General features: G+C 40.8%; 1 protein-coding gene across 1 annotated transcript in view; it reads right to left on the reverse strand.

Moving 5' to 3' along the window:
- Positions 1-1,791: 1,791 nt before the first annotated feature.
- wdr4 (WD repeat domain 4) overlaps positions 1,792-11,721 on the reverse strand; it is a 28,860-nt gene continuing 18,930 nt past the window's right edge. Inside the window, exon 11 of the mRNA XM_059342301.1 lies at positions 1,792-2,161. Within this exon, the coding sequence (XP_059198284.1) occupies positions 1,989-2,161 (173 nt within the window). The 3' untranslated portion in view covers positions 1,792-1,988. The remainder of the gene's footprint in view (positions 2,162-11,721) is intronic.

Raw genomic sequence — 11,721 nt, forward strand, 5'->3', positions numbered from 1 at the left:
TGATGCTGGGACAAACAGTGTTCAGCAGAAGTGAGCACGATAACAAACCTGCTCCTTCACTGGAAGATGGTATCTTCCTGAAGATAATGGACAAAAACGTCTACAGAGACAATAAAAGTTGGGTCGCCCCACTGCCGTTCAGGGAACCACGGCAAGCTTTGCCAAATAACAAACGGCAGGCAGTCAACCGATTTGCATCTCTGCAACGAACCATGAATAGGAAGCCAGAGATGCAGGAACAGTTTGTGGCATTCATGGAAAAGATCTTCACTAATAGGCATGCTGAGGTTGCGTGTCAGATTACTCGGCATAGAGTTCCTGTTTAATTGGTGGTTGATTACTCCGCCCCTTTTGATTAGCCACGCCCCCTATAACTAACTAATGAACCGCTTGTCCTAGAAACTTGTATGAGGTGTCTGTGAACTCAGGACAGAGTCCCTGTTTGACTGTGTGCTTGCCTCTGGTCCTTGATTAAATCAGCAATCAAAATTTCTTTAGAAATTTTTTAGTTTGTAGTTAGAATGCTTTTCTACCTATTCTTACCCACAATCCTCTGTGCAGCATATGAGGAAGAGGGTCAAATTTCAAGGGGCCATGTCATGACCAATTAGGATGTGCCAGGTGTATGCATACTACATGGAACACTATGTACTTTATGTACTGTACTACAGTAGCTATCTATAAATCCAGGAATCTGTGTGTGGGTCATTTGTTAGTCGAGTTTTTCTTTACAACCATTTATCCAGTCAACATCACACTTGGCGGATGGTGGCCTATGATTATAATATCAACCTGAATAATGTCATATCTGTGATGCAGTCCAACGCCAATGTTGTTAAATCACTGCAGCTACATCTTAGCAACCCCAATCAGCTGTGTGTGCTGTCTGGAACACATCCCATTCATCCTGCAACAAATGACTTCAATTACTCATCAATTCAAAATTAAATTATGTATTTCAGACAAATATCCAAAGCAATATTATACATATATTTAACTGTTTCACAAAGTTATGAAAGCAATGTTTGGTGAGTATAAAGGAACGTAAATAGTTTCATGGTTTCATTCCAATGAAGACATGTTGGAAGTTTAGATTTTTCTTTGTTGCCACTCCAACTTCAAATACCATTTACACGCCATACGATAAGAGTAGAGACAAATAAAAATAGTTTGAATAGATCGAGATTGTATTGTTTAATTTAAAATATACATTCATAAATCATGAAGTGGGCTTATTTGGAACAGATGGGCTTAAATGATACCTTCAGTATCCATTAAACCCATGCTAGACTTTTGAAATATTTATTTACAATAAATGATTAAAAAAACACTAAAAAGTGGAACAAATTATTACAAATGTCTGAAAACAGCCTCGACCATCTCTACAAGAGACAACTATATGTAGCAGGTTGTATTGCACAGTATTGCATGTGAAGTTGTTTGGCTGAGCATTTCTGCACAAAACTGCACCTTGCACCTGCCCCAACCAGCACTGCACTAGTGTACTAAAAGCAAGAAGTGTGCGATTTGGAATGCAGCCTTGCTTCCTCTCTACTCTTTGCCTTCTCCAAAGCAGCTACTTCACCATGTGAATGTGTTACTCTGACAGAAGGCATTTTTCCAATCCAGACATGCTGCAATTAATTCTGTACAGGAGCCAGAAATATGTTAAATAAAAGTGTGATGGTAAGGCAGTAACAGGTACAGAGTGAATGTGAGGAGAGGATGTGTAAGGCAGATATACAAAAAACATGTTTAATTCAGTGAAGGTGGTGAAGACAGAAGGCACAGTTTAATGTTAGTTGCAACGTTTATTTCTTAAAAATCAGCTAGAAATTTGAGGCAAACAAAAAAAATCTAAAAAATAATCTACACAGGCCATGTGATGAAACACAATATCTCCACATGCTTCATCAAGGCACACATTCAACTGAGATCCACCATTCAAAGCATGAAACTAAAGTAATAGCTCTTTTCAAAGTATCTGTTCAGGTAGATGACGTTGTTTTCTTGGCCTTCTTGTTGCCGTTTGCCTTCTGTGTCATCCCCCTCTTCAGCCGCTGCTCTTCCAGCCGCTGCTGCTTCTTCTGCAGGTACACTGTAACGTTGTCAAAACCCACCTTATGCAGGTGCTCGAATCTGTTGTCAGTCCTTGTGGAAGCTGTTGTGTAAAAAACAAGCAGGAGGAAACGGTTGGTGACAGCTCAACACCTTTTAGAACCACACACACATGAAAAACAGGAGAAGTAGAGACATAAACCAAATACTTTTGACGTCTTACTAAGTCATATCATACTTTAAATTCAGTATGCAGGGTTTGCACTTAGCCTGATAACTTGAGGTTTAACTGGGTGTTCTTGACTACAATGCTGGTTCACTTCTCATCTCCGTGGTGACTTATGATGCTGCTCCAGGGCGGGTTATGTTTGAGATACAGATAAAAGCATCCCCTACTGACCAATCAATTCTTTTGAAAATTAATAATAATCTAGATTCTGGTGGAGGGACTGATTTCTCTGTCAGTCTCTTAAGTGCTGTGTTTCCATGGTGACACGTCAGAGTCGTGCACTTCCAGTCCTGGAGACTGTCTGCATGTCAAAGCCACATCCTTGTTGAATGATATTGGTACAAAAGCACAGAGACTGACTGAAGCATTGAAGACTCCTACTTATAAAATTATCTACTAAGATGAGATTTATTTTATATTTATGTTTTTTTATTTACTCCCAAATGTCACACACAGAGTTACAGCTGAAAGATTACGGCTTTACGGATTGAAGCAACATTAAATGAACAAATGTAATTATAGTCAGATAACGGCTGCATTTATTTTATTTAGTGATCACAAAGTGAAGTTTGAGCATTGAGTTTTAAGACATATATATATATATATATATTATTTTATTTTTTCTCATGTACAAATGTGCTATTTCTGCTACTACTGTATGTGAATATTTGTTCATACTGGGGTCCCTACTCAGGCTTTGAATCACATAAACTGGGTATCAGTGGAAAGCTGAGACTCTTGTGGATTCAATGAGGCCAGTTCTCTTCATGTGGGATGATGTTAGTCATCAGTAGTAGCCAGTTCATTGCAGTGAGGGCATTTCTTGAGTCTCAACCTCCCTGTATAAAACGAGCTGCTGTGACCTCTAGGATAATCACAGCCTCATGAAACAACCACAAACTAGAGACCTAGAGTATTCAGAGGATATACAGCTTTCCCAGCTATATTGACAATAAGAGGGTTTCTCAGCAGTTTGAAGAACAGACTTGGCTGAAAATACAGAACTCTCCCAAATGACCAAAGTTTTTGAAACCAAATCACAAACTGGATTCCTGCATGTTGTTCCAAAGGTCTTGATATATTGATGTAATATTCTTTTTTTTTTCATTCTCAATATGAATAAAATTGCATAATTCAGCAACAACCAGTTTACATGACCCGGAAGTTTGACTCCAGTCTAGTGAGCCGCCATTCGCTTCTCCGTAGTCAAGCAGTCAAGCTACCAATTGTGTTTCTGTTTCCAATGGCTGCGTAACTGCAACAACAGAAACATTTGGCTCAAAGTCGCCTGTTGACACTAAACCTTCTTCCATTCTTCTAAAGGTGTTTGATGAAGTTATATTTGACAGACCACTAACTTTACCAGCATTACAAGTAACCATAGAAGTTGCTGCAAGAGTGAAATGTTTCAATATTGTATGTATTTTACAATACATGTTGTTGTTAGCTTCCTTTGCTAATGCTAATTGGGCAGTCCGCAGCTAGGAATCGGGCGGTGCGATTCCCAGGACTGACAGGTCAAGAACTGAAGTGCCTTTGAGCACGTCACCTAACCACTGCTCCCCAGGCACAGAAATCTGATGACCACTACGCCTAGCATGGTGTGTTCACTGTGTTTAAAGGATGGGTTAAATGCAGAGCACACTGCTCGTTGTTTGTATGTGTGCGCAAAACAACTGATTGTTAATCTAATGTGGTCGACCAGCTTGCTACCGAAGCGGTGCGCATATAATTAAACCATTGTCACTGATACCTGATCCAGCTGTTTGAGTCGGTATGGGCCTGATATCCGATATTAATATTGGATCGGTGCGTCCCTACAATGAAGCCTTTTATCATTTCCGTGTGGAATATTCTGGGTCTTTATTCTTCACTATTTGGATGTATGAGTGAATCATCTGAGTTTAGAGAGAACACCAAAGACACAGACATCATCATCATCATCATCATCATCATCATCCTCCAAGGGACCTGGTATAGATCAGACTGTCACTCATTGGCGGTTCTACACAGGGGCCGACAGGGGCCGGTGCCCCTGTAAAATTGCTCCCGGCCCCTGTTGTGGCCCCTGTGCTGAACAGATAATTAATTAATTCATTTCTTACGGCGACATGCGCTGGCTCGAAGACCGGAACTAAAGACATATCGACGGAGCGTTCTCCACGGACTCCTTAAAGCGATACACGCACACTGCCACCTGCAGTTGTAAGACCAGCAGTGCGCGCGGATTGCAAATTTTGGATGCGAGCCGACAGCTGCAGCCGCCCTGAATGGACAACTGCAAATAGTGGAAGGTAAGGAAAACTATCCAATTTAATGGCAGTGTGTTTGTACATATCAGTGTTTTACTGTTTTTGTTCACTTCAATAATAAAATCCGTTTTTTATTGCGCTTAATCACGTCTTGGTCTTGCAATGTTTGTGAATAAGCAAAGCCATTGAAGTCAGTAAACATGATGACATGTTCACCAAGTAGCTTTATCTTTCTTAAAAGTCCGTTGCACAGCAATAAGTAACTTATATTGGGGAAATAGGTGAAATAACCGACAGCATTTAGCCTACTTGTTAAATGAAAAACTTGCATAGCCTTGTGAAACGAGAAGGCTACAATCCTCTCCGTTTTCTTTTTAGTAGGCTATCATCATGAAAAGGAGCAGGAAGGACATTACGTCCTTTTTTGCCCCAGTAGGGAAAAAGCCCCATCAAGAGAGTGAGGGAGATGGAGATGAAGGGAGAAGTGAAAGAGCTCAGGAGCAGGAGGAGAGAGAACCAGAGGAGGAGAGAGAACCAGAGGAGGAGAGAGAGCCAGAGGAGGAGAAAGAGCCAGAGGAGGAGAGAGAGCCAGAGGAGGAGAGACAGACAGAGGAGGAGAGAGAGCCAGAGGAGGAGAGACAGACAGAGGAGGAGAGACAGACAGAGGAGGAGAGACAGACAGAGGAGGAGAGACAGACAGAGGAGGAGAGACAGACAGAGGAGGAAAGTGAAAGGCAGTTTGAGAGTCAGGAGGAAGACTATGAGGGACAACCAGATTCATGCATGTCAAGTACAGCACCATCAGGTAGGTGTGTGTGTGTGTGTGTGTGTGTGTGTGTGTGTGAGAGAGAGAGAGAGAGAGAGAGAGAGAGAGAGAGAGAGAGAGAGAGAGAGAGAGAGAGAGCAGTGTAGACTAGTTAAATTAATAATGATAAATTAATGTTGCACTCTCATATTTACTCATCTTTCTCCAGATATCAGCAAGTGCATGGATGACACTCCAGTGCAGCCACATATAAAGAACTTTCCTAACACACTGATGGGAGACAGGAAGCGCAGTTTCCGGGCCAACTGGTATGAAACACACCCCTGGATTGAATATTCTGTGATGATGGACTCAGCATTTTGCTATGCATGCCGCCATTTTAGCCCAGCAAATTGTTCAGCAACTGTATTTGACTCACCATTGGGTTTTAGAAACTGGAAAAAAGCAACTGAAAGAGAGGGAGGTTTTTCAGTGCATACAAAATCTGACAGGCACAAGCAAGCAATGATTGCATGGAGGGATTACCAGAGGTCTGTCAAAAATAATGCAACACTGGCAAACGTCCTTAATAAGGAGCACACTAAACAAGTAAAAGAAAATAGAGACTACATCAGAACAATCGGTGAAGTGCTGTTGCTTACAGCTAGACAAAACATTGCACAGCGAGGACATGATGAATCTGATGAATCTGACAACAAAGGTAACTTCAGAGAAATTCTTGATACTGTTGCCAATCATGATGCGGCTGTTAAACACAGATTGACCACCATTCATAATGCAAAATATACAAGCAAAATAATTCAGAATGAGGTGCTGGATTGTTTGGCTGAAATGGTCCGGTCAGAAATCATTGAAGAAGTAAAAGAGAGTGAATTCTTCAGCGTCATGGCAGATGAAACAAAAGATGTGTCAAAGCAAGAACAGATTTCTTTCATACTCCGTTACTATTATAATGGAGTTATTAAGGAGAGTTTTCTTCATTTTGAATGTGCAGAGCGGCTTGATGCTGCAGGGCTTACAGAAGAAATAGTCAACCTATTGGAACGTCATGGGCTTGACTATAAAAACAACCTGATAGGCCAAGCACATGATGGCGCAGCTGTAATGAGTGGGAAACATTCAGGGGTACAGGCGAGAATCAGACAGCAAGCAAAATATGCCTTCTACGTCCACTGCAGTGCACACTGTCTGAATTTAGTGCTAGTTGATGCTGTCAAAGCTGTACCAGAGGCAGAAGAGTTCTTTGCTTTGTTACAGAGGCTATATGTTTTCACTTCTGGATCATATGTGCACCCCAAATGGCTGGCTGTACAAAAGGAAATGTATGGCAGCACAAGAGAGCTCCAACAATTAAGTGACACACGATGGGCAAGTCGATTTTTAGCTCTTCGTACCATAATGGATAGATTACCTGCTCTTAAACGGGTGCTGCAAGAGATGGCACAAGAGCGCAAAGGAGAAAAATCTTCTGAGGCCCGTGGTCTTCTGGCCCAGATTGACTTGGAGTTTGTCGTGCATCTAGTTACACTTCGTAAAGCGTTTGGGGAAACAAAGCTTCTTTCTGATATGCTCCAGTCACCAACCCTTGACCTTTCAAGAGCTGTTGATTTAGTTGAAGCTTTAGTTCAGACTTTGAATGATTTCAGGCAGGAGTCATTCTTTGACAACATATGGGACGAAGTGTTGACTATTTGTGAGCAGTGTGATGCTGCCACACAGTCAGTGCCAAAACGGCAAAGAAACCTAAGCTCCAGACTCTGTGAATACCACATACTAAGCACTGTTGGTCAGAGGGAGCTAGAATGTGATAAAGAAACATTTCGGACTTCGTTTTTCTATCCTGTCATTGATTGTATGCTTAGTGAATTAAGCAAACGTTTCTCAAAGACCAATTGTGAGCTGATGTGTAGTATCAGGTCTCTCAACCCCAAGAGTGATGCATTTTTAAAAGACACCACTTTGTTTGAGTTTGGTCGTTTGTATGATGCTAATATTGATGACCTGGGACATGAGCTGCATCAATTCAAGAGACTTTTAGAAAGAAAAGTACAGAGTGGTGTGATTGAGAAGCCATCAGATACAGTGGCATTGACACGTTTCATTGAGCCATATAAAGAAGTGTTTTTTGAGCTATTTAAACTATGCAAAATAGCTGTGGCACTTCCAGTGAGTTCCGCCTCTTGTGAGCGGAGTTTCTCCACCTTGAAACTGGTGAAGACCTACCTCCGGTCCACCATTAGTGAAGAGCGTCTAAGCAATCTTGGGGTGCTCAGCATTGAATCCACAAGGTCCAAGGCTTTGAACCTTGATGCATTTGTAGATAGGTTCTCAAGGAGTCACAAACGCAGAATCTTGTTGTTGTAGTGTTTCAGCCTACTGTGTTGATACTGTGTGATATAGACCACTGTATGTGAATTTATTTTTTTCTGGTTTCAGAGAGATGATGGTTTCAAGGTTTATTGAGCACACTTTATTTTATGTTTAATCATTCATTCATTAATTCATTCAATGTGTTAATGCTCAATGTATTTTGTTTTGGATTTTAAATAAACTAAACATTTTGAACGCTTAAATGTTGCCCTGTTTTCTCCTTATATGTGCCCCCCTGAAAAAACTCTGGCCCCTGCTTGGCCCCCCTGGTAATTTTGGTCTAGAACCGCCACTGCTGTCACTCACTGTCATCAGTTAACTTCCTAATGTGAAAAGATTCAAAGACTCTAGAGGGATTACTACCTGGTACAAATAAGAAATATCAAATTACATGACCCATGTAAAATATGAACACACATATGACTTCAAATGAAACAAGGTCTCATGAGGACTTCCGGTGAGCGTCTCAAGATGGCGACATAGGTATCAAGCTCTCCCGATCAATTTAATAGAAAAACCCACCAAACTACGAATATTGCTATCACAAGAAACTAATATGACTTAGAATGAGTGGGACAAGAAGCAAGAAAAAATCGCGGGGTAATAAAAAACAGGAAAAGAATATTCAAGACCAGGAGAAGGGGAAAGACACAACGAACAACAGCACGGCTAGCATGGAGGAATCCGACAGTGAAGAGGAGAGCCTCACAACGACCAAAGCCATTCAAAACTTAAGCAAAGACATTCAAAACATGCATAAAGAATTCAAGCGAGATCTAACGGACTTCAAGAACGACATTAAGCAGGAGTTTAATAACTTCAGAGCAGAAACAAACCAAAAGATACAAAGTGTTGTCAGCGATGTCCGTAACCAAGCCACAAGGCTAACTGAAGCGGAGCAACGAGTGGGAGACACGGAGACCGCTAACACCGAGCTGAGGGATGCTTTGCTCCATTCACTGAAACAGCAAAAACTGCTTCAAGATAAGGTAACGGACCTGGAAGGAAGATCACGCCGTAATAACATCCGAATATACGGCATTAAAGAGGACACCGAAGGAAGCTCGATGCTAACGTTTATTGACAACTTTCTGAAGACGGAGCTAGCCCTGGATAGTACAGCTGATCTACAAATCCAACGAGCCCACCGGTCTATCGGACCAAAGCCTCAGGACGAAGCAGTTTCCAGGTCTATTCTAGTCAACTTTCAGAGATATGACATCAAAGACAAAATACTGAAGACGGCTTGGTCAAAGAAAATCACTTGTCACGGGAAACCAGTCACTTTTGCCCACGATCTCCCCACAGAAATTAACAACAGATTCCGGGAGTATAGGGATATAAAGAAGATACTGAAAGAGAAGCAGATACGTTTTCAGACTCCCTACCCTGCCCGGATGAGAATCCACTGGGATAACGGACCGCGTCTCTACAGCAACGCAGCAGAAGTATGCGAGGACATGAGAAAGAGGGGCTTTCAACTTGACCTGCCGCAAAAAACTATCACCAACTGGGAGCAGAAACTCACCCAGGACGCATGTTGGAGCAGAAAGGACGGAGAACGATCCACACGCGTCCGGGAGAGGCTCAGAGATTTTCATCGGCAGTAAGGTAAACACCACGCTAGAGCTCACGTGGCCTGTTATTATTATTATTACCCCCCCCCCCCCCCCCCCCCCCCCCCCCCCCCGCCGCCTCACAGGAAGAAACTTGATCGGGTGGAGAGTAAATGACTGTTTGGCTCAAGAGAAAAGGACACTTTGCTTATTGCAAAGAGGGAGCCCCTACACAAGTAGGACTGATTCTCCACCAGTGAATGGGTAGGTGTAGGAAGAAGACAGGGCAGTGTAAGACCCTGAGGTTGGAAGTCAATGTTATTTTTTCTGTTCATGTAAGTGTTTTTTTTTGTTTTTGTTCTCACAGTACATATGTTCATAAAGCCGGCACATGTGGATTAACCTGTTGCTATGGGGTATAGCAATTTGACAATAGCTTCTTGGAACGTAAATGGCTTAAATAATCCTGTTAAGAGGGGTAAAGTAATGGCAAAAATAAGAAGAGAGAATAATAAAGTTATTTTTTTGCAAGAAACCCACTTATCCAGAAATGAACATGAAAAATTGAAAACATTTGGATACAAAAACACATTCTACAGCACATTCAAATCAGGTCATAAATGAGGTACTGCAATTTTAATACACAACTCTGTTAATTTTGAATTAATTAGGGAGATTAGGGATAGTGAAGGGAGATATATATTGGTGCAAGGGAAAATAGAAAATCACCTGACCACACTCATTTCAGTTTATTTACCCCCACTAAGTGATCAAAACATTACAAAAAAGCTCCTTGAATTGATTGGTTCAGAATCGCAAGGCACACTAATCTGTGCAGGAGACTTTAACACAGTAATGAATGGCAAATTAGACACATCTAACAGTAAGAGAAATATAACTCCTCAAACTAAAGTGCTGAGGAAGGGTATGGACGAGATGGGCTTACTTGACATTTGGAGGGATCTTCACCCGTTAGACAAAAGTTACACCTTTTACTCTGCTCCCCATGCTGTACATTCAAGGATAGATTATTTTTTAATTTTTCAAAATGATAGACATAGAATTCTGAATTGCGAAATCGGAACTAGAGATATTTCTGATCACTCTCCACTCTATCTGAAGTTGTATCTAGACAGTAGATCGAAGAAAACTACCTGGAGACTGAATACAAGTCTGCTTAATGACAAATTAGTAATACAAGACGTGAAATCTGAAATTAAGACCTTTCTTGACCATAATGACAATGGGGAAGTGAACCCAAATATATTATGGGATACTTTAAAGGCAGTTGTCAGGGGTAAACTGATATCCCTCAGTACGGCAATCAAGAAGGCAAAAGAAAATAAACTAAAACAGCTTGAAGACAATTTAAAAGAACTGGAAAGGCAACACTGCAAACACCAAGACCCCCAAATCCTGTCAAAAATTAAGGAAATTAAAAATCAGATATCGGATATTTATAAAGAGGAACTGGAGAAAAAACTCAAATTTATAAAACAGTCATACTACGAAGTGGGCCCTAAGGCTACAAAATTACTAGCAAAGAAAATACGCAAAAAGCAAATTTCCCAATCAATACACAAAATATCAGACTCTAAAACAGGACAAATATACCATAACTTAGAGGAGATCGATGCTGCTTTTCAATCCTATTATAAGAACCTATATTCGCAGCCAGTGCTAGAAACTAAAGAAAATATAATAACATTTCTAGACTCCCTAGATCTACCTACAATTGGAGATCATCAAAATAAATGTTTAACATCACAGATTACAGAAAAAGAACTTGAAACAGCACTGAATAAACTTAAAAATAATAAGACACCAGGAAGTGATGGACTACCAGCTGAATGGTATAAAATATTTAGAGAAGAACTGAATCCAATACTTCTTAATTCTTTTAATTGGTCATTAGAAAACAAATCATCTCCACCCTCATGGAGTGAGGCGATCATTTCGGTTATCCCCAAGGAGGGAAAGAATAAAATGTTGTGTAGTTCATATAGGCCGATTTCAGTTCTAAACCAAGACTATAAACTTTATGCATCAATAATGGCCCGAAGATTAGACTCATTTATGCCAGAATTAATTGATAGTGACCAAACTGGGTTCATCAGGGGACGTCAAACACATGATAATATCAGACGCTCTCTTCATATAATACAGAACATTAGGAAAAATAAAACGAGTGCAGTGCTGGCAAGCCTAGATGCAGAGAAAGCTTTTGATTGTGTTAGTTGGGAATATTTATTTTTAGTTTTGAAAAGATTTGGTTTCAATGAAAAAGCTATTAACAATTTTAAAACATTATATATTGCCCCTACAGCAAGAATTAGGATAAACGGAAGCCTCACTGATCGTATAAATCTGGAAAGATCCACACGTCAAGGATGCCCTTTATCGCCAGCCCTTTTCGCGCTGTACTTGGAACCTTTGGCACAGGCAATACGAGAAAACTGTAAGATACAGGGAATTCTGATTGATAATACA

This window comes from Centropristis striata, chromosome 10 (genome assembly GCF_030273125.1).
Source record: "Centropristis striata isolate RG_2023a ecotype Rhode Island chromosome 10, C.striata_1.0, whole genome shotgun sequence".
In the NCBI taxonomy this organism is placed as follows: domain Eukaryota; kingdom Metazoa; phylum Chordata; class Actinopteri; order Perciformes; family Serranidae; genus Centropristis; species Centropristis striata.